Source organism: Scyliorhinus canicula, chromosome 2 (assembly GCF_902713615.1).
Source record: "Scyliorhinus canicula chromosome 2, sScyCan1.1, whole genome shotgun sequence".
Taxonomy (NCBI): Eukaryota; Metazoa; Chordata; class Chondrichthyes; order Carcharhiniformes; family Scyliorhinidae; genus Scyliorhinus; species Scyliorhinus canicula.
In genome coordinates, this window is record NC_052147.1 from 45796366 (window position 1) to 45820755 (window position 24390).

At 43.5% G+C, this 24390-nt stretch overlaps 1 protein-coding gene across 3 annotated transcripts in view; it reads left to right on the forward strand.

Moving 5' to 3' along the window:
* Positions 1-24390, forward strand: part of tecpr2 (tectonin beta-propeller repeat containing 2) — a 107336-nt gene that overhangs the window by 74094 nt on the left and 8852 nt on the right. For all 3 annotated transcript variants that reach the window (XM_038777249.1, XM_038777242.1, XM_038777233.1), the window contains exons 17-18: positions 4006-4154; positions 21176-21317. In XM_038777249.1, coding sequence (XP_038633177.1) covers positions 4006-4154; positions 21176-21317 — 291 coding nt within the window. The remainder of the gene's footprint in view (positions 1-4005; positions 4155-21175; positions 21318-24390) is intronic.

The window sequence follows — 24390 nt, forward strand, 5'->3', positions numbered from 1 at the left end:
CTCTTCGCAGTTGGGAACCATTTTGAAATATTCTAAAACCATAAGATAATATATAAAAGTTTATGTTTTTTTTTTAAAAATCAGCATTTATCTTCATCAAACAAGACTGACATTGAAACCACTGTGCATCAACATCAGCTACACCAGTGAAAGCATGAAATACTTCTAAGAGCCACTAATAATAATCGCTTATTGTTACACGTAGGCTTCAATGAAGTTACTGTGAAAAGCCCCTAGCCGCCATATTCTGACGCCTTTTCGGGGAGGCTGGTACGAGAATTGAATCCGTGCTGCTGGTCGTGTTCTGCATTACAAGCCTGCTGTTTAGCCCACTGTGCTAAACCAGCTAATTAAGTGATTTGCTTTTCATGTCAGTAAAATTACATTGTTTATGTCAGACGTTGATTTACCCTCAAACATCCAATGAAAGAAAAAAGGAAAAAAAAATACATTGTTTAAACATCTCTGCTTTGTATTTGCTAACCAATTCACTCTACACACTTGTATAGTTGACAAAACATTTCAGAGACAGACGTAAGGACTTGTGCTGCTGTTGGAATGTTAACCTTGAAATATTTAGCTGTATGTAGCTTTGGAGACACTGCCTCCATTTAAGTCGTCTGGAATATTGTACAGGATAATGTCTATTTTAGAATTCGTAGCATGAAGCGTCCATCAGTGTTGTAATTTTATTTTGTCACTGAAGCTGTTCTGTTACTATAGCAAGGATTTATATTTTAAATAAATTGAAGAGGGTTCATTCAATTCAATCTATTTAATCAATGCCTTCTAAATTAAACCAACACAACAGGCCAAGCCTATATATAGAATGTGTTGCATTGGAAATATAGCTTTGGCTTTCTACACAATCCAAATAACGTGTTTAATTGAGTCTGCTTTATTAGCTAAGGTACACTGTACAGCATTTTTATTTTCAGTACTATGAAGCTAACTAATCTTTAATTTCTGGCATCCGGGACATGCCTTTTCTGAGGAAAACTGGATTTTTTAAATGACACAAAGTTGAAGCTATTTTCATTTATATTGCTTGTTTCAGGGACATTTTTTTCATTTTGCCATGAATAACTCATCATCAGCTTGGTGTAAATGTTAATTGTAGGGCTTGGCTATTCCAGCTGTAGTCAAGCGAATACACAGGTAATTCTGATAATCAGTCTTTTAGGTCGAATCATTTAATGCTTTTTTTTCTTTCTTTCTTTTGGCCTGTATCTTTTTACTTTTCTTACATTTAAAAAAATGTTTTTATTGGGTTTTGTACAAGTTCTAAATACAGGTGTATATACATCGCAAAGCAAAACAAATAGGATCTAGGAAATATAACTGGATGGGGGGTTCTTTCCTCCCCTCTCTTCTATTCTCTCCTTTTTACAGATCATCTAACTAGGGTGGAGGGGGCACCTGGGTGGTGCCACCTAATGCTTTTTACATTTGTTTGTGCAGTTGCCTCTGCATCGGCCATTGCACGTTTCTCCTTCCTGTTTTTCTTCGCGTGCTCTCGCTGTGCTGTGGTTGCTGCAATTGTTGTTTTCCCCTGTGCTCTTTCCCCGTTTTTGTTCTCTGATCTCTTCCCACTTCTGGCTCCCCTTTTTTGTTCTCGCCACCCCCTCCCTATCTCCCCCCCCCCCCCCCCCCCCATTCACTGCTGCCCCCCATTCTTTCTTGCTGGGTTTTGCTACCTCACCTTGCCCCCACCCCTTCCCCTGGGTCTTGCCTCGCTTTCCTCTTTCTATCTTGTCCTGGCTATTACTTCCTGGCTACTTATTTATTTATGTGTTGGCCATGAACAGGTCCCGGAACAGTTGGGTGAATGGCTCCCATGGTTTGTGGAAGCCCTCTTCCGACCCACGGATGACGAATTTGATTTTCTCCATTTGGAGAATTTCCAATAGCTTGAACAGACCAGTCTGTAGCCATAGATGGTGCTGCTGATCACCAGGCGAGCAGGATTCTAGGGCAGATGATCAGGGAGACAAAGGCGAGGGCATCCACCCTCCTCCCCATGAAGAGATCTGGCTGGTCTGATACCCCAAAGACCGCCACTTTCAGGCACGGATCCACCCTCATCCCCACCACTTTGGACATTGCCTCAAAGAAGGCTGTCCAGTATCCAGCAAGTCTGGTGCAAGACCAGAGCATGTGGGCTTGGTTAGCCGGGCCTCCTTGGCATCGTTCACATCTATCCGCCACTTCCAGAAAGAATCTGCTCATTCAAATTCTTGTTAAGTGAGCTCTAAGTACCACTTTTAGCTGTGTTAGGTTGAGCCTCGTGCATGTGGAGGTGGAGTTGACCCTGTGTAGTGCTTCGCTCCAGAATCCCCACACTATTTCGAACCCCAGGTCTTCCTCCCATTTCCTCTTTGTTGCGTCCAGTTACGGTGTAGGCATTCTCTAGCAGTTGCTCGTACATGTCACTGCAGTTCCTTCTGCCTCGGATGTCGCCGTCCAGTAGCTCTTCTAATAATGTCTATCGTGGGTATATCCTTTATCTCCTTCCGTAGGATATCTTTAAGCTGCGGGTACCTGCGCTCCTTGACTTTAGCTAGTTGGAATCTCTCCATCAGTTCATCCAGTGTTGTGACCCTACCGTCAGTGTATAGGTCCCTGACTGTCAATGTCCCTCTTCTCTCCCCGTCCTGTCTCCACCTTTTGAAGGTGGCGTTGCTGCATGCTGCTGTGAACCTGTAGTTATTGCAGATGGGGGGCTTGTCGGACATTTTGATCAGTCCGAATTGCTGCCTTAGTTGGCTCTAAGTCTGTAGAGTGGCTACCACCACTGGGCTTCTGGAGTGTTTCTTGGGTGGGGATGGGTGTGCCGCCATGGCGAGGGCCCAGAGAGAGGTCCCCTTGCAGGAGGCCTCCTCTGCGCGCACCCACTCAGCTTCTGGCTCCTTTATCCAATCCATCACTCTTTCCGCTGTCACTGCCCAGTGGTAGGTTTGGGAGGGTTAGCACTCCCCTGGATTTTGTTTTCTGTAGGACCTTCTTTGTGATCCTAGCATTCTTTCTCCCCCCAACCCTCCCCCCATACAAACGCCATGATTAATCTGTCCAATGAATTAAAAAAGCCCTTGGGGGGTATAGGTCAGGATCGATCTTAGTAGGAAGAGGTACCTGGGCAGTACGTTCATTTTGATCGTCTGTACTCTCCCCGCCAGGGAGAGTGGGAGTGTGTTCCATATCGGCGCGTGCTTTTTTACTTCCTCTGTCAGACTGGTCAGGTTCCATTTGTGGACCCCCATCCAGTCGTGAACGATTTTGATCCCCAGGTAGCGGAATTTGTGTCGGGCTTATTTAAATGGCAGTCCTGCCAGTGCTGCCCCTCCCCCTTGCGGGTTCACCGGGAAAATCTCGCTTTTGCTCATGTTGAGTTTGTAGTCCGAGAAGGCACCAAACTCTTTCAGGAGCGCGATGTTTCCTTCCATGCTGCTTTGTGGGTCTGAGATGTAGAGGACCAGGTCATCTGTGTAGAGCGAGACTCTATGCTCTCTGCCTCCTCTTTGAATCGCCCTCCAGCTCTTTGCTGTTCTGAGTGCGATCGCTAATGGTTCAAATGCTAGGGCGAACAGCAGCGGGGTCAGCGTGCATCCATGCCTGGTGCCCTTGTGCAGCTGGAAGTACTGGGAGCTGGTACGCTCGCCATGGGAGCGTTGTACAGGAGCTTCGCCCATGAAGGTTTTCTAAAATTAGCTGTAGACTGAGAGTTAATGTAGACAGAAGTGATGCAAGTTAACTGCAATCAGTCTCTCTCGCTTCTCTCTCTCACACAAGTGCACAAATTTAACTTCCCTTTCCAAAGGTGGAAGAAGTCAACTCCACCCTCTTTTAGTCCAATCCTTTCGGATGATGACGGGGGCAAAATTTGATACAAGGAAATAATCACTCACCGTTACTACGTACCAACCATATTTCTAACCTGAAGCCTCATTTCAGAAGCTTTTCTTTCTCTGATGCCTTCTGTTGCTAAAAGATTTTTTTCTCCTGCAGGAAGTATAAAACTAGCAAGCTTAGCATGTGGAGGTCAACATATATGGGCTTGTGATGTTGATGGAATGATTTACTTCCGTGTGGGGACACAACCATTGAACCCCAGCATGATGCTGCCTGCCTGGATAACCATTGAACCACCAGAGCAGGTAGGCATCCAAGATGTGTATTTTTTTCTTTAGTTATGACAGCAAAGGATGTCTGTGATGGGAAATGGAATACTTCTGCACTTTGGTAACCCAGCATCAAGAATACCTAGTTTATGTGTAAAGTCAAGTTCCCTGTCCACCGTTCCAACAGTGTACCATAACCTAAACATCCCATGAATGCACCAGTGTGAATTTTTCTATTTCCTAAATTAGTTGTAATTATCACTTCTCAGTAAATTTAAAGAAACATAAATTTAATAATAATAACCTTTTATTGTCACAAGTAGGCTTACAATGAAGTTACTGTGAAAAGCCCCTAGTTGCCACGTTCCAATGGCTGTTCGGGTACACAGAGAGAGAATTCAGAATTTTCAGCTGGTAGGGGAATTGAACCCGCACTGCTGGCCTTGTTCTGCATCACAAACCAGCTGAATAGCCCACTGAGCTAAACCAGCCCTCTTAGAGTAACCAATTCTTTTTTTTCCAATTAAGGGGCAATTTAGCATGGCCAATTCACCTACCCTACACATCTTTGGGTTGTGGAGTGGGGGGTTGAGACCCACACAGACACGGGGAGAATGTGCAAACTCCACACAGACAGTGACTCTGGACTGGGATCGAACTCGGGTCCTAGGTGCTTGAGGCAGCAGTGCTAACCACTGCGCCAGCGTGCTGCCCTTGGCACTCAGTAAAATTAAGGAGAACTTTGCACTGAATTAAAATGCTCTATTTTGTTATTGGTAAGAGTGGATTAATTCAAGTGGTCAGTTGAAGAGATTATATTGGCCTGGGTTTCCCAGTTCGTGGCAAAAGAATGATGTTCAATGTTTATCTCTCACTTCTTTCAGTAGAGCCACCCCCCACCACCATAGATTTTGTAGGCTACTCAGGATAGATTGCCTTTAATTCACTTTTCCTATTCCGACATTTGAAATGAACAACTTCCATTCTTCCACCTTTTCTCCCCTGCACATTATTTTCAGATAAACACTCTGATTCTCCTTTGAATGCTTCAATTGATCCTGCCTACACCAGTCTCATGGGCAGAGCATTCCAGACCCTAACCACTTGCTGTGGGAAAATGTTTTTCCTCCTATCACAATTGCGTCTTTTGCTAATTATTTTAAATTTGTGCCCTCTAATTCTCAAACCTTCCTCGAGAAGGAACAGTTTATCTCCACTATGTCCAGGCCCCTCATGATTTTGAATAACTATCAAATCTTCTCGCAGCTTTATTTACTCGAAGGAAAGTAGTCCTAACTTCTTAATCTATCTTCATAACTAAATCTCCTCATCCCAGGATCCATTCTTCTTAATTGTTACTGCTTTTGCATCCTTCCCCAGGTTCAGCGCCCAGAACTGGATGCAATACTCCAGCTGAGGCCAAGCTAGTAACTTAGATAAGTTCAACATAATTTCCTTGGTCCTTTACTCTATGCCCTTCTTAACAAAACCATGGATACCATATGTTTTATTAACAGCTCTCAGCCTGACCTGACATCCTCAATGATTTAGACACGTATGCATGCAGGTCCATTTGCTCTTGCACCCCCTTATACTGTCCCTCCATGTTCTTTCTATCAAAATGATCACTTCACATTTCTCTGCATTGATCTTCACCTGCCAACTGCACACCAAATCTACCAACTTGTCTATGTCCTTTTGAAATTCGACATAATCCTCCTCACAAATATATAAGATAGGATAAAGAGAGAGTGATAAATTAGACGGAAAAAGCAAAACATTTTTCATAATCTTGAGTCGTCTTCTCAGAGAATGAGACTCCACACTTGTAAGGTTATTTTTGCAGAGCCAATAAGGTTGTTCAGCAGTAATTACCACTTATCACTCCATTTAGAACATACTCCTAAATAGATCAGCCATAATTCTTTCTGTCAATTTTAGTGTGCAACTGGGAAGCAGGTACAGCAAGTTCACACCATTGACGTAATTTCAATGGCAAGGAATGTAAGTGCATCCTGTGAAGAGGCTAGGTATCTCTGGTGACTACTTTTGATTTCTGCATTTGAACGTGCAGGTGCCAGAATTAGGTGTCCGATTTGCCTCGCTATAATGTAAATATCGATCACCTCACTGGTATTAGTGCAAAATCTGGACTGTTAACATTTTAGTTGAGTGATGACTGACTTTTGGAAATTTGAACCATGCACCTGAATGGAGGTTTAATGATGTAATGATATTCAAGTTACTTGGCATAGGATTCACAAGGATGTTCCCTGAATTGAGTGGATGCAACAATTAGGAAAAATTGAGTAAGCTGAAGGTCTCTTGTTGGAAAAGGGAAGTTTAGGAGGAGATTTGTTAGAGGTCTTTAAAATTATGAAGGGGTTAGATAGGGTAAATATGGAGAAACTGTGTGGTGCGAATGTGTAACTTGCTACCACATGGTGTGGTTGAGGCAATTAGCATAGATGCATTTAAGAGGAAGCTAAGTAAGTACATGAGGGAGAAAGAAATAGGGTATGTTGACCGGGTGAGATGAAGCTCATGGTGCATTAACACTGCATTGAAACTTTGAGCTGAGTGACCGGTTTCTGTAAACGCTTCTCGTTTTCCTCTTTTGCCCTTCTTCTTGTGAAATGCTTAAGATTTTACAGGTAACACCAATTGAGAAATAAGTACGGTAATGCCTTTGATAACATTTTTGAAGCTGCTGGTTCCATAACTACTATTTCCAATTTTCCATCCTTACCCTCTCCCAATTTTCTCTCTGCATCTTTCAGAAGGTAATTACTTCTCCAGAGGTATGGTCCCATAAGTGCAACTTTTATATTTGAACTTAAGACAGTGATTGTAGGCAGTTCAACTTTATGTACACTTTATAGCAGAGGTTAAACACTAGTGATCAGGAGCTTGATTAATTTCTCTTCATGTTGTTTCCCACCTCCAGACCCAGAATTGAGGTTAAAGGTAGTTTTCTCTCTACTTTCCTGGTTGAGATCAATTAATTCTGCATTTAGTAGGGATTGTTTTGTGCGGTTCTCTGCCACTCTGTTTAACTTACCGACACAGGATATCCCAAAGTCTATTTTTAATGTTTAATATTAAAAAGATTCCAGTTAATGAGTCACATCTCACTTTGATCCATGTTTAGAGCTCAATATTCATTCTGAAGGCCAAACAGACTCCTGGTAGCTTTGTTTAGAAATTGCGTTAGCATTTATTCTACACAAGTCCCTAGGTTATGTGATTGGCTGAATGAAAGACTGAGTGAAAATACTTGTCACTTGTAAATTGATCTCTGCAATCACACATTTTGTCCTAACTTCTGCATAACATTGTAAATGGTGCTAATCAACTTTGGGTATACCTTTGAGTTTTCTTAATTTGTGCACATCAACTGTATTAAGAGTAATTTCATTGCAAAGTTTTTTAAAATATTTTTATTAGGGTATTTGCAATTTTAATAATCATAACAATAACAGCAACATAAACATGGCACAATAAACATTTCCACCCCCATCACAATCTTCACAACCCCTAATAATAAAACCACAGTCTGGCCCTACCCTTTTTTTAAAAATTCTGCTTCTGCTGACATTTTAATTTTCCCCGGGAAAGTCGACGAACAGTTGCCACCTCCGGGAGAACCCTAGCATTGACCCTCTTAAGGCAAACTTTATTTTCTCGAGACTGAAAAACCCAGCCATGTCACTAACCCAGGTCTCTACACTCGGGGGCTTCGAGTACCTCCACATTAATAAGATTCATCTCCGGGCTACCAGGGAGGCAAGCCCAAAACGTCAGCCCCTTTCACCCCCTGAACTCCCGGCTCTTCCGACACTCGCAAGATCGCCACCTCCGGACATGGCACCACCCGTGTTTTGAGTACCGTGGACATTGCCTTTGTGAAACCCTGACAAAACTATCAAAGATGTGGGCATGCCCAAAAGATGTGGACATGATTTGCTGGACTTCCAACGCACCTCACACACCTGTCCTCTACCCCGAAAACTTGCTCATCCGGGCCACCGTCATGTGTGCCCGGTGGACTACCTTGAATTGTATCAGGCTAAGCCTGGCACATGATGAGGATGTATTAACCCTGCTTAGGGCATCCGCCCACAGACCCGCATCCATCTCTCCCCTCAGCTCATCTTCCCACTTGCCCTTTAGCTCCTCCACCGGAGTTTCCTCTGATTCCGTAAGTTCTTGGTTTGATGTCTGATACCTTCCCCTCTCCCACCCATGTACTAGAGACTATTCTGTCCTGTATCCCCTGTGGCGGCAGCAGCGGGAAGGCCGGAATCTGCCTTCTCAAAACGTCTTGTACCTGTAGATACCTAAACCCATTTCCTGCTGGCAATTCAAATTTATCCTCCAAGCCTTTCAAGCTGGGGAAGCTTCTGCCTATAAATAGATCCCCCATCCTCCTAATTCCTGCCCTCTGCCATCTCCGGAACCCACCATCCAGCTTACCTGGTACAAACCGATGGTTATCATAAATCGGGGTCCAAACCAAATGCGCCCTCCACTCTCTTATATCTCCTCCATTGCCCCCAGATTCTCAGAGCCGCCACCACCACCGGACTTGTGGGGTATCGGGCCGGCGAGAACAGGAGAGAAGCCGTTAGCAGTGCTCCCAAACTTGTGTCTTTACATGACGCCGTTCGCTCCCACACTGACCCCTCCCCCACTACACACTTCCTAATCATGGCTGTATTTGCCACCCAGTAGTAATTACAAAAGTTTAGTAGCGCCAACCCCCCGACTGTGCTCCATCAACACTTTCTTCACTTGTGGGATTTTACCCGCCAAAATAACCTATTCACCCACTTAAAAAGGCCCTCAGGATGAAGATGGGGAGACACTGAAAGACAAACAGAAATTTGGGGAGGACTGTCATTTTCACGGTCTGTACCCTCCCCGCCAGTGATAGTGGGATAGATACATCTCTTAAAGTCCTCTTTCAGTTCTACAAGCCAGGATAAGTTTAACTTATGCAGTGCCTCCCATTCCCGAGCCACCTGGATTCCCAAATATCGAAAGCTCCTTCCCACCATTCTAAACGGCAGCTCTCCCAGTCTCTTCTCCCGATTCTCCCTGCCTCAAATACCACCCGTTTATTTATCAGAATTGCTACCCCCCTGATCTTTGAGTCCAGCCCTGAGTGGAATACTGGGCCAACCCACCCTTTCATCAATCTAGTATGGTCTGTAACCTTTAGGTGTGTCTCTTGTAACATTGCCACGTCTGCTTTCAGCCCCCTCAGATGTGCAAACACGCGAGCCCTCTTGACCGGCCCATTCAGCCTTCTAACGTTCCATGTAATCAGCCTGACCGGGGTACTCGACGCGCCGACCCCCCCCCCCCCCCCCCCCCCCCCCCCCCCCCAAAGCGACTAGCCATCACCCTTTTTTGGCCAGCCCCCAGTTCGCATCCCCGGCCGTTGGGCATCCGACGTCTCCGACCTCTCATATGTCCCCCAGTAGCAGATCCCCCCCTCCCTGTCAGCAAAACAGTCTCCTCCTCTCGCCCCCCCCCCCCCCCCCCTCCGGTAGCAGCACCAGTAACCCAACACCCCCATATCAAGCTCAAGCTCATCACTTGCTCGCTCCCCACTGTGCTCCCGTGAGCCAGCTGACCTGAAAGCTCCCGCCCATGGCACCAAACAGACTGTCTCCCCATTGTTCTCTCTCCTTCCTCCCCCCCAACTTGGACATACATATCACATTCCCCAGTAAACAAACAGTAGAAAAAACAGTTGAAAAACAACCACAGAAACCGCCACCCCCATCCAGCTCCCAGTAAAACAAAGTTAATTTTAGCCATCAAAACAGCTCATTATTGCACATAACACTACTTATTCAAACCGGCACAAAAATGATTGTCAACAAATCGCCACTGCAATACTCTCCCCAAGGCTCCAGTGTGTTTAGTTCACATCCAGTCTTTTTTCCCTGATGAAAGTGGATGCATCACCCGGTGTTTCAAAGTAGAATTCCCGGTCCTCATATGTGACCCACAGACGTGCTGGGTACAGCATCCCGAACTTCATCCCCTTCTTAAAGTGGGCTATATTGGCCCGATTAAACCCGGCTCGCCTCTTGGTCAACTCCGTGCCCAGGTCTTGATAAATGTGCAGCTCATAATTCTCCCACCTGCTGCTCCGCTCTTTCTTGGCCCACCGCAGAATGTGTTCCGTGTCCAGGAACCGGTGCATACATACCACCTTCGCCCTCGGCGGCTGGTTCGCTCAGGACTTCTTCGCGAGGGCTCTATGCGCTCTATCCACTTCCAGGGGCCGAAGGAATGCCTCAGCCCCCATCAACTTCTCCAATATGTTCATCACATAGGCCCTCGCATCCGATCCATCACTGCCCTCAGGGAGGCCGATGATTCTCAGGTTCTGCCTCTTGGACCTGTTCTCCAGCTTCCCCTGCATTCATTGCTAGCGTTCATTCATCATCTCCACCTTGGTCTCTAACACGGTTATGTACTCTTCGTGCTCGGACTCCTTTTTCTTCACCTCCTGGATCGCACGTCCAGAATTTCTTGATTCTGCAACAACGTGTCCTTGTTGAGGTTTGCGAAGCATTCTTCAAAAAACTTCACCAGGTGCTCCGTCGACCACTGTGTCATCTCTCCGCGGCTCTGCTTCTCCCCCATGCTTACCCCAATTGCCGGCTCTGCTCATGTCTTTCTTGTAAAACTTTGTCTTCTCATACGGCCACTTCTGGTCCAATTCTCCTTGCACTGGAGGGGACTTCTCCTCACCGTTTCTCTCTCCACCGATTCATCCAATAAAATCCAGAAAAAAACGGGAGAAAAAGGTCCAAACGTCCGTCCCAGGCGGGAGCTATCAAATGTGCGATCTACTCCTCCATGGCCGCCACCAGAAGTCCATTTCTTTGCAAATTTAATGAAAATGATAGATCCAAACTTAAACAGGATAAGCTATTTGTATGCAATGTAGAGAAATGCCACTTTTTTCCTGGAATGTGGGCATCGCTGGCTGGGCCAGCATTAATTGCCCATTCCTAATTGCTTTGAAGCAAGTGATTTGCTCGGCTGTTTCAAAGGCATTTATGAGTCAACCACATGCCGTTAGTCTGGTGTCATGTGTTGATCGGATCAGGTAGGGATGGTAGATTTCCTTCCCTAAACAGACATTACTGAACCAGATGGGTTTTACAACAATGGTTCAATGGTAATTAGACTTTTACTTCAGATTTTGTGTGAAAAGGGATTTGAGCCCGGGTCCCCAGAGCATTATCCTGGGTCTCTGGATTACTAGGCTAGTGACAGTACCACTGCACCACAGCTCAAGAAATAGAATAGGCAATAAAATTAGAAGATGACGAGCTGATGTGGTTCGCCTGCCACCTTACAAATGCCTGGGGAAGTATTCGTATGAACTATTCGCTTAGCACAGTACCTGTGGATATGGTGTTAATTTCCATAAGTATGCCAAATTCACCCTGCTCTGTCTCACTCAGGTTCCACGCAAGCTCTTGAGCCATAGAATAATCCCATTCTTTTAACAATCGTGAACTGAAAGTTCGGGTCATGGATAGTACACGAACTGAAACATAAAAGTATATAAATAATTAGATAACCAGACTGGTTCAATTACATCACAGTGATTCAGGTGTAACTGATTATACATTTTCAGTTTAATTATAAGAATATAAATTGATGAAATTAATGTAGGATTACACTCTAAATGGCTAGATTAACAATATTAGATAACCAGTAGATTAAATAGATTAAAGTCTAGGTGCTAATAGTTAGCAATATTTCCAGAACATGTGTGACTTAGCCCTTATGAGTTGATGTAGATGACTTGGTTGCCCTGCCTTTCTCTGGGAGGATGGTGTTAGCTTTCTGAGACATAATGATGATGAACTTCCATCGGTGCTATCCATTCCTGTTAGATTCCTTGCTTCTGAGTAAATTAATCTCCTGCACAGACAGTTGTATCTAGACTAACTGCTGAAAATCTCCCATCCTTTGACCTCGGGGAAAAAACAAGTAGATCTAAATGACACTTGCAACTGGCTGGTAAAGCTGTACAGTCTTAACTTCTGCAATCTTCTGTCTCTCCCAAAGATGCAGCACATGCCACATTGGTTAGCACTGCTGCCTCGCAATGCCAGGGGTCCTGGTTCAATTTTGGCTTTGGGTCACTGCCTTTGTGGAGTTTGTACGTTTCCCCATGTCTGTGTGGGTTTCCTCTGGGTGCTCCGGTTTCCTCCCACAGTCCAAAGATGTGCAGGTTAGGTGGAGTGGCCATGCTAAATTGCCCCTTAGTATCCAGGGATATGGCGGGTTGGACATGGGTGGAGTGCTCCTTCAAAGGGCCTGTGCATACTCAATGGGCTGAATGGCCTCCTGCCCTGTAGGGATTCTATGGTTCTGTGTGAATTCCTATTTTACAGCAACACCCATCCATACATACCAGATAAAGTATGACAAAATGAGCAGAAAGCTAAAGTGTCAGCTCCTGTGTCCAAAAGGCAATAAGATATAGGAGCCTTTATCCGCCTTTCTATCCTGGCTGATGTGTTCCTCATCCATATTCTCCTGCCTTGTCCCCATAACCCCGGATCCCCTTATTAATCATGAAATCCCTTATTAATCAAGAACACCAAATTTGTGCTTGAGGTGCTGTTACCTACAGGGCTACAGACCAGAAGGTGGAATTGGACAGGATAGTTCTTTCTTAGACCATAAGAACTAGGAGCAGGAGTAGGCAATTTAGCCTCTTGAACCTGCTCCACCATTCAATACGATCATGGCTGATTACATCATTGCCTCATCTTTGCCTGTTCTCCGTAACCCTTCAACCCATTACTAATTTAAATTAAACACTATTGTGCACATCCATAATTTCCAAATATAATTCTCCAATTGTATTCACCAATCTGACTGACATATTGAAGAGCTCAATCCTTCTCATGTCAATCACCTCACATAACCCTGTTGGCTCCCTTCAGATGAAATGCAGATTAATGTAGCACCTTCACCTAGATATACCAGATCGTTAACTCCTTGCTTCGGGCCATTACTAAGAAACATCCTCCAATCTGTAATTAAGGTTTTTAATTGTGCTGTGCATGAAATTGCTTTTCAACATACAAAGCTTCAACATCATAGTAAGATGAGATGTTGCCAATTCAATGAAGCAGCAAATAAATTGAACATTAGCTTTGCGAGTGGCCTTAACTTGTTGGGGTAAGCACGCTGTTGTGAAGGCAAATTTGAAACCATTGATTCCTTGTTTTACCTAGAATCATGCTGTTGGGAAGGCAGACTGTGATTAGTGTTTACTTGTCGCATCTAAACATGCACTGTTGTGAAATAATTCTAATTAGGTTACCTTTTCAGTTTAAAAATCATTCAGAAAAATTTTGAAAAACTTGTGCAAGTGGTGTGTAACTCATGGGTTAACGCTAGAATTCTTCATGGAGCTCTTTGTACTTTAAATCTGTAATTACATTGTTGCAATTAACCGTCTCCAAGACAACATTTTGAGGATTTGAAACTAGGCATTTCTATGGGTTGATACGTAGAGGCTTTACTTGTATTAACAGCATTCTACAGTGCACTGTCTAGACATTATCTAAAATGTAAAGTGTTTTTGAGATGCCATTAGCAAATTATGAAATGGTTTAGGATGCAACAATTGCTCCTTGTTTGGGACTGGAGAGGTGCTTGTGCAAAAGACTAGGTATATATTTATCCAGTTTTTGATTTTTCTAGACAATTTAACAATTTATGTTCATTTTTAGACCACAAAATGTCCAGATTATTGTCATCCTTTTCATGGTCATAGAAAAAAAAATTCTCATTTAAATATCAAGAATTGACTTGGGTGGGATTGTCAACATCAGGGAACTTTAGAAGTAAGATTTATGATCATAAATAGGGAGATAGGGCGGCACGGTGGTGTAGTGGTTAGCACTGCTGCCAGACAACGCCAAGGACCCGGGTTCGATCCCAGCCCTGGGTCACTGTCCGTGTGGAGTTTGCTCATTCTCCGTGTCTGCATGGGTCTCACCTCCACAATCCAGAGATGTGCAGGTTAGGTGGATTGGCCATGCTAAGTTGTCCCTTAATTGGAATTTTTTAAATATAAATAGGGAGACAGATTATAGATTTAAACAGATGTGTATTTATTGATGTACATCAGAATATTTTTAAATCAAGATGAACAAACCTTGCACCAAATGAGTGAAAATTGCTTAGATCAGTCTCTGGGATAGAAAACTAAAAGTAATCCTATAAAAATTATAACTCTTCATCTTTTTTATCTCTTGTTGTGTACAATGGGGAACACAACATGTGACTACAATACCTGCGTTTCAAAGGCCGTTTCATCAATAAGCCATATAAATCATCATCCTATATTGTACGTAGAATCATACGGCACACTTACTCCACATTTAAAAGCTGGAATTCTTCTACTGGTGATACCTGTGTTGGTGTGCAATATTCAACAAGTGACCAGGTTTTCAAATGAGTGGTGGTTCACATTTTCTTCACAGAATTTTCTACCATTAAAGCAGTTTATTAGTAAAAGTGGAACTATCCTATTTATTTCGAGTCATTATCCCTCAGATATAGCCTGGTTTTGCTACCTGTGCATTTTACTTCCCCTGGAAGTAAAAGTCCAACTACTGGGGATTTCTTTAATGTGACACTAGATTGAAAAAAATTATTAAATATTATCCTAGGAACAGAAAAAAAGAAAATAAATATGATTTGGGGTAAAGAATCTAATTCCTCTTCATCCAGAGGCCCCAACAGCCTGTATGGGCTTACAGCTCAGCAGAAGAGCCGCACTGTTAGTATTTTTCATTAAACTCTTGCTACTTGAATTCAATCCACATTCTTTGTGTGGCTATGGTGATTTGTTTGTGATTTGAAACCCCACAACTTCATTCCAGGATGTTTGTTTCAGGTTCAGGTTTCAGATCTTTTCTGAACATGTGCTGATGCAGCAACTAGGCTATGCAATGCTGAGGATAGCACAAACAAGTTGCCGAAAGACTAAATCTGACTCTTTTGTCAGCCCTTTTTATTCATTCAGACTCCACAATTTTATTTCACTCTGTTTAGATCACTGCTCATGTCAAAGGAGTGCTTACCAAAATATTTTCCATTCCGATTCTATTTTAACACCTGAAAGCCTTATGAACTCTTTCCTAATGTGAAAGTTGTCGCAAAATTGTTACATTTTACTTGGTAGTCGGTAATTGTGAAAGAAAGCTAACCAGCTCTGTTCCCTAGGTGTGACTTCAGACCCACAGCAATGTGGGTTGACTCTTAATGCCCTTTCAGGCAACTCAGTTGTATCAAACCACTGCAGGAAAATCAAATAGGAATAAAACTAGATGAATAACCGGCATCAACTTGGGCGTAGAAATGACAAGAGGGATAACCCTGCTTGACCTCCCCCCTCTCCAATATACCTGTTGCAGGTGCATCTGTCCATGACCATATTCGTAAGAGTGACCACTGCACAATCTCCTTGTAGCAATAAAGTCTCATCTTCACACTGAGAATACCCTCCATTATGTCAAGTGGCCGGACTACCATCATGCTAAATGGGTTAGATTCAAAACAGATCCAGCAGCTCAAAACTGCATGTCCATGAGGCACCATGGTACAGAAGCAGAATTGTATTCGACCAAATCTGTAACCTCATTACCATCAGGTCATAGGATCAATTTCAGTTCAATGACGAGTGCAGTAGACTGGTGAAGCTTAGAAACAGGATCAAATTACCCCTTAAGTTTCTAAATTCTAGAGAATGCAACCCTAGTTTGTGTAATCTCGCTTTGTAATTTAAACCTTGAAATCCAGGGATCATTCTGGTAAGTCTATGTAACACTACCTCCAAGCCATTACATCCTTAAGTTGTGGTGCCCTGGAACTGCTCAGTACCACAGTTAAAGTTTAACTAGGGCTTTAAACTGAATTATAACATCAACCTCCTTGTAGTCTAGTTCTCTAGATATAAAGGCCACCATTCCTTTAGACATTCTGATTATTATCTATGCCTGTTTGGATAATTTAACAATCTGTGTACCAAGACTCTTTGGGCCACCACTGCTACTGCTTCCAGCCTTTCACTATTTAGAATATAATCTTCTATCCTTTTTAGGTCCAAAGTGGATGATTTCGCATTTGCCTACGTGGAAATCTATTTAGAACATAAGAACTAGGAACAGGAGTAGGCAAGCTGAAGGGAGAGAAAAGGGGGGGTGAATAACCAATGTCATATTGATAAAACAAGATAAAGTCGGGTTGAATATAGAAAGTACGGATGAGAAGAGAAAAAGGAGGGGCAGATACAGTGTGAAAAGAGACTGGCAACTAACACACAAGGGGATTCAGAAATCTTGTATAAGCATAGAACTGGGCAAAAGGTAATGAGTGCTGATTAGGGACCATAAAAAAGACCATAATGGAGGCAGAGGGCATGGCTTGAGGTGCAAAATAAGTACTTTGCACATCTCTTTACCAAGGACGTTGCTGCTAAAATCGTAGTGGAAGAGAAGTTTGTTGAGGTACTGGATGGACTAAAAATTGATAGAGAAGGTTAAAAATAAAAATGAAGACTCGCTTTTATATAGTGGCTTTTACAACCACTGGATGTCTCAAAGGGTACTTTACAACCAGTGAAGCATTTCTGAAATGTTGTAACCTAGGAAACACGGCAGCCAATTTTTGTACAACACACCTCTGCAGCAGCAATTGTAATAATGGCCAGATTATAATCCGATTTTTGTGATTTTGATGAAGATAAACATTGGTTAGACGTTAAACAGAGTCTCTGTTTGCTACTTGGGTGCTTGTAAAAAAAAAAGAGCATTGAGTTCTGGTATCCAAGCTAACGTACCTCTCTAAACCTCCTAAAAACAGACAACTGGTCATTCATTTTTCTGAGATCTTACCGTGGGAAATGAACTGCCATGTTTCTGTGCATAACAAGTGACTGCACCTCAAATGTAAATCATTGTCTTTGAAATGATCGAAACATTCCGAGGACATGAATGGTGCTATCAGAATGCAAGTTCTCCTCTTTTTCCCTGCTGCATGGCGGCACAGTGGTTACCCCTGCTGCTTCACAGCACCTGGGACTCGGGTTCAATTTCAGCCTTGGGTAACTGTGTGGGGTTTGCACTTTCTCCCCATGTCTGCGTGGGTTTCCTCTTGGTGCTCAGGTTTCCTTCCACAGTCCAAAAAAATTTTACAATACCCAATTATTTTTTTCCCAATTAAAGGGCAATTTAGCATGCCCAATCCACCTACCCTGTACATCTTTTTGGGTTGTGGAGGTGAGACCCACACATACACAGGGAGAATGTGCAAACTCCACACGGACAGTGACCCAGGGCCAGGATCGAAACCGGGTCCTCAGCGCCATGTGGCCACAGTGCTAACCACTGTGCCACCGTGCCATCCTACAGGTTGGGTTGCTTGACCATGCTAAATTGTCCCTTAGTGTGCAACGGTTAGGTGGGGTTATGGGATTGCAGAGGGGGGGTGAGGTTCAGTGAAGGTCGGTGCAGACCTGATGGGTCAAATGGCCTCCTGCACGATAGTGATTCTGTGATTCATTTTAAAATTTAATTTGTCTATTTGTCTAACGCTGACATCAGTAAAGTTCAACGGCGATTGGCTAAAGAACAATTCTAACATAGTTCTCACCTAATCTGGAGTTGGACTTAGTTTTCCCCACTTGTGCTATTGGAGTTGAAGCACTGGTGCCTTTACTTGAGCCACCTAGGTAGTCGAGAGCAGCTATTATACCAAAATTATATTACACTAATATTTGTTGATATTATCCATGCTGCTCTCTAGCCAGGTACATGGACTGTTAACATTTCACATTTTGCCCATTAAAACACTCACCCAACAGAATTTGAATTAGAGGAGAGAGGGCAGGGAGCTTGTATTTCTTAAATTGTAACTAAACTGGGGAATTTTAAGTATTGCTGATAAAAGTGGCGTGCTATTTAAGTTTTTGTCTTGCACTCATCACGTTAGCTTGATAGAAATGACTAAACTAACAGGGAACAGCAATTTATACTGCATGTGAAGAGAGTGCTGATTGGTTGGCAAGTGGATCCTGATTGGTGGAGGTGATGCCATGGAGTATGTCAGTCGGTCTCACAGTGTGGCTCACTTACACATGCTAGATGCTGCATGTATTCATGCACAGGGCCCTGTCCTTTGCAGACAGAGGGAACGTGTTCACACTTTGCACCTTTTTCATCTAAACATGAAGCTTAGGGAACAGTCATTCCCTGGTTCATTCCTCAGGGAATCCCTTCACCAATCTGTGACGAACTGCCCGATTTTATTTTGAACAAATGTAAGCAGTTAACAGCTCCATGCTACACTCTGGCAAATCCTCAACCAATCAAAGTCCACTTGCCGACCAGTTAACACTTTCTGCTCATGCAGAATAAACTTTTATTCCCTGTTATAGTTTGGTAATTTCTTGCAAGCTATCCTAATAAGTGCAAGACAAAAAGCTTAGCTAGCATGTATTTTTTTCCAACCATACTCAAGTTCTGCATTACTAAGCAACTCTTAGGAATTTTGTTATAAATGCACAAAAGGCATTGCCAATTCTCTACCAGTTTTTGTATCTTTGCAGAAAGGCTTAGAGTTAGCTATAAACTGAATGATCATTCTGGAATAGTTCATAAATGTTGCAATAAGAGATGATCATATTTCTCTTCTCCTCAGTGTCCCCTCCCTGCTACTTCCCAGAGTTAGTTGGTTGGATACAGTCCAATGATACCTTAAGCAAATATAAATTCTTCACATTCAAGTTTAGAAGAGTGAATGGTACTGGGTTTTTCTTCTGTAGATGTATCATAATCCACCCTGTTCTTGTCCAGTATTCTACATATCTAACATAAATCACACACTATCTTTTTAAATGGTACTAAAAGAATCATCCTAGTACCTTATTGACCATTCAGTACAGATACTGTGGTCTGTACGGCTGCAGATTGCCTCTGTCCAATTGTTTCTGCCCCATTTGAGACGCTGCTGAATGATAATCCATGACTAGCAGGGAACCATTACATTTGTTCTATTTTTGAAACTGTAACCAACAAGAAATATGAATATTATGTCACTGATTTGCACACTGTGTGGGCGCACAATAGGACACGCAAGCATTTTGATTCGTGGGCAGCACGGTAGGATTGTGGATAGCACAATTGCTTCACAGCTCCAGGGTCCCAGGTTCGATTCCCGGCTTGGGTCACTGTCTGTGCGGAGTCTGCACATTCTCTCCGTGTGTGCGTGGGTTTCCTCCAGGTGCTCCGGTTTCCTCCCACAGTCCAAAGATGTGCGGGTTAGGTGGATTGGCCATGCTAAATTGCCCTTAGTGTTCAAAATTGCCCTTAGTGTTGGGTGGGGTTACTGGGTTATGGGGATAGGGTGGAGGTGTGGACCTTGGGTCAGGTGCTCTTTCCAAGAGCTGGTGCAGACTCAATGGGCCGAATGGCCTCCTTCTGCACTGTAAATTCTATGATTGCACACAAAGGTATTTACAGCTATACAAGAGCATTCTAATCAAGACTTATCAAGACTTGAGTGGCAAAGAATTGTCGGCGAATAATCTAAGGAAAGATATTTGGTGCCTTTAGTCAATGCAGGCTCCACTCTAGACACGGGGCTTGCACCTGATTGGCCAGAACTTGGGGATTGTACTGAAAATTACAAGCTAGGGCAAGCAGAAGCAGCAGACATTTCTAGTGCAGGTTGGATTTTTTTCAACGGATGGCATTTGAGTTGGTCTATTATACACAATAGTTCAGTATATTAACATGCAACCAATAAAACAAAAGCAGAGGAAGTTCTTGCATTTTGTTCATAAGTTATATCTGTTCTTGATAATACATTTGTATGCTACTTACATTATACTGTTTGAGCAAGATAGATCTTTTGAGCAAATATTTGTCTAGATTTAATAAATTAAAGTGAGCTACATGTAAACAATCAGTTGAGAATATACTGCTTGATTAATATATTAGACATAGATAATTATTCAGTGAATTAAACAGTAGGTTTGAATCACAAGAAATAATGTAAATATACTTCTTTTGAACAATGAGTGTGGTATGGATACCAGACAAATTAACATGCATTATAGTCCACCCTCCTCCCCCCACGTTGTTTATGGAATTCCAGCCGCTATAACTTATCATGACTTGATGAAAACCATTGTGAACGCGGTCAACAACATAGATTGTAAATATTGAAGGGAAAAATTAATATCTGCCAGCTTTTCAGTGATGCTACCAGTGCACTTCAACAGGAAATCTTATTTTCCCAAACTTTAAGAGTGCATTTACCATGCAGTCAGCTTCCAGCTCTTTTTACACAACTTCACTCCTGTCTGGTAATTTCCTTGTCAAGAAAGGAGCTTGTTCGTATCTTGCACATGGATATCTATGTACAGAATGCCACTTGAATGTTAAAAAGCAGGGAGAAAAGAAATTCCTGAAGAAGTGGAATTATATTTTTATCACCCATCATCATAGTCAGTAGCTCTAGTAATGTTTTATGTACAGCAATGTATTCTCATTTCTCCAAAGGATCCACTAGTGAGTGTGAATTTTAGATTCATCTGCAACTTGATGCAAAATAATGCATGTAGGAGTTCAGTTCCTGCCTGGCACACTTGAATGACTGTCGCACACTTTGATTTATTTCCTTTCGAAACAAATATGTAATTTAGGAAGTTTATTTCAGGAACAGAACTGCAGCGTCTTAATTGATCTGACCGATCATTATCTTAAAAAAAAAACCCAGGCAGATTTCTCACTCCTGAAGAGCAAATTCTGAGTGAATGCACCTAGTTTTCACATCACTGCGCCCTTAAAAGTGCATAGATTCAGATTAGCTGAGTAAGACATAGCAACAGTATAACTGTGTGCATAAATATTTTGTAGAAAAAAAACATTAGGATTTTGATAATTTTAAGGTTTTGATATGTTTTCAACAAACTCTTCCATTTAAAGCCATTAGGCACACAGCTGATCAACATTTATTCCAGTCCCAATGACCAGATGGTTTGGGCCATTGACAGTCGAGGAAATGTGCATGTACGAGTTGGATTAACAGACGCCATGCCTGTGGGCACTGATTGGGAACATGTGCCAGGTAAAAGTTGAAAACATTGTGTGCCATGATTAACTTTTGAGCTTAATCATTTCACTTTATTATATCTTTGCCAGCCATTGACAGGTAAGATTAACTGTCCTACAATTTCCTATCTTATTTTTCACTCCACTGTTTAAAGCTGAAGACATATTTGCTGCCCTCTGATGCAATTTGCCTTTCTGCAGAATTTGTCAATGTAATGAACTCCAATTGGCTTTATTGGTTGGCCAATTGGAGTATGAGCTCACTCAATGATAGCTCATTGAGGGGGCCCATATAATCACCTGTGTAGGCTTTCTGAGCAGTCTTAAGTTGACTGGACTGCTAGCAGCACTGTTTGTAGCTGCTCCTGTAATATCGTTATTGTAAATAAATATTGGTGTGGTGACGGAACTCCTGCCTCCCGTGGATTACTACAGTGGCGACGAGGTAAACTATGAATTTTGCGGAGACCAGCTGTCCCACTCGGAGGGTAAGCCTTGCCATTTTAAAAATGCCGTTTTTTGGGAGGTTAGAGGCATTCGACCCGGCTATTGAGGACTGGTCCCAGTATGTGGAGAGAATGTGTTACTTCTTCCGGGCAAATGATATGCTGACGGACGAACGGAGACGGCTTATCCTGCTGTCGGCGTGCGGACCCTCCGCTTTCGCCATTATACGTAGTCTGACTTATCCCGATGCGCCGGACACGAAAACTTTCCAAGAAGTAACGGAATTGGTGAAAGAGCACTACGACCCAAAACCACCCCTAATTTTGCGTAGGTACAGATTCTACACAGCGAAGCGGGAAGACGGGGAGTCAGTCACGAATTTCTTGACCCGCCTGAGAAGGCTGGCGGAAAAATGTGAGTTCTGCCCGACGCTAATTGAAATGCTTCGGGACCGGTTAGTGTGTGGTATAAACGACCTCACAATACAGAAACGCCTGTTGCTGGAAACGGAGCTAGACTGCAGGCAGGCGTTACAGCTCGCACTGCCCCTAGAAAAGGCAGCAAGTGGGGCGCAGGAACTACAGGGCACGCCAATGGAGGTAGATGGCTATGAGAGGGACTACCACAACGGGTCCTGCTACCAGATAGCCGCTCTCAGGAAAAACCTGAGGAATAGAGGGAAAAAGGAAAACCCCAGAACTGCCCCCAAGTCTGCCAGGACTAACTGGAGACAGAGGGAAGTACCGGCTGAGGCTCCCCCAACAGAGAAGGACCGTTTCTGGCACCAGACAGAGTGGGGTAACAACGACAGAAACCCTAGAAGGAGGTGGCAAAAGAGGAATAGCAGGTGGGGACGCAGGGAAGTACACAACCTAGGCGCCCCATCCTCCTCCGAAGGGGAACAATTATATAATATTACAACGAAGAAAGCAGAACCCATTAGGATTACCCCACGGGTGAACGGGCGGCCGACAATAATGGAAATAGACACGGGTGCGGCCGTATCAGTCACGGGAGTGACAGCATTTAGAAAAATCAAAGATGGACTCCAGCCACTAACCCTAACAAAAACATTGACGAAACTTAAAACCTACACGGGGGAACCCCTGGAAGTTCTAGGCACGACTCATGTACCTGTGGAATATGAGAAACAATTACTCAGATTACCGTTGACGATAGTAGAGGGCTCCGGACCGAGCTTAATTGGACGGAACTGGCTGAAAGACCTAAAATTAGATTGGATGAAAATTTTCCAGAGTGGAAGCGGGCTGTTGAGTGGAGTACTCCAAAAATACCCGGAGGTCTTCCAGGAAGGTTTGGGGGAAATCATAGGTGCCAAAGCAACTTTGCACGTGGACCCAGAAGCCCTTCCAAAATTTTGTAAGGCCAGGCCGGTACCTTTTGCATTAAGGAAGAAAGTAGATGACGAAATAGAAAGGTTACGGCGCGATGGCATTATCAGACCAGTACAATTTTCAGAATGGGCAGCGCCGGTGGTACCAATTTTGAAGCCAGACGGCTCGATACGTCTCTGTGGAGATTTCAAACAGACAGTAAACAAATACGCACTGCTGGACAAATACCCAATCCCGAAAATAGACGACCTATATGCCAAATTGGCAGGTGGGCTTTTGTTCACGAAACTAGACATGAGCCACGCCTACCTGCAGTTAAAACTGGACACGGGCTCCCAGAGGTTCGCTACGATCAACACCCTGAAGGGCCTTATTCGTTATACTAGGCTACCTTTTAGAGTGTCATCAGCCTGCGCTATATTCCAGCGTACGATGGAAAATATTCTGCAGGGACTACCGCAGGTGGCGATTTATTTGGACGATGTCTTAATCACGGGTAGGACAAACAGGGAACACTTAAGAAACCTGGAGGAAGTGCTCAGGCGTTTCGCAAAGGCAGGCGTACGGCTAAAAAGGGAAAAATGTGTTTTTCTGGCCCCACAAGTGACGTACCTGGGATATAAAGTAGACGAGTCAGGCTTACATCCATTAGAAGACAGAGTAAGGGCAATAAAAGAAGCCCCAGCTCCCACCACGGTCCAGGAGTTACGATCATTTCTAGGGTTGGTAACCTATTATGGAAAATTTATTGAAAATAGGGCGTCCATCCTAGAACCCCTCCACCAGCTACTAAAAAAGGGGCAAGAATGGAAATGGTCCACCCGCCAAAACCGAGCATTTAGGGACATTAAGGAACAGCTGTCATCCGAAAATGTCCCAGTTATGACCCAAGGAAGGAGTTGGTGGTCATTTGTGATGCATCCCCCCACGGGGTAGGAGCCGTCTTAGCCCATAGAGGAAGGAATGGGGACGAACGGCCAATAGCCTATGCTTCGAGGACCTTGGCAATGGCTGAGAGGAAGTACGCCCAAATTGAGAAGGAAGGACTGGCGGTGATATTCACAGTAAAAACATTTCACCAGTATCTGTACGGGGGGAAATTCACCATAGTGACGGACCATAAGCCGTTATTAGGGTTATTAAAAGAAGACAAGTCAATACCCCCGATTGCATCAGCTAGAATCCAACGCTGGACATTGCTACTGGCGGCATATAGATACGTTCTGGAGCACAAACCGGGAACGCGAGTAGCACATGCAGATGCTTTGAGTAGACTTCCCCTCCCGG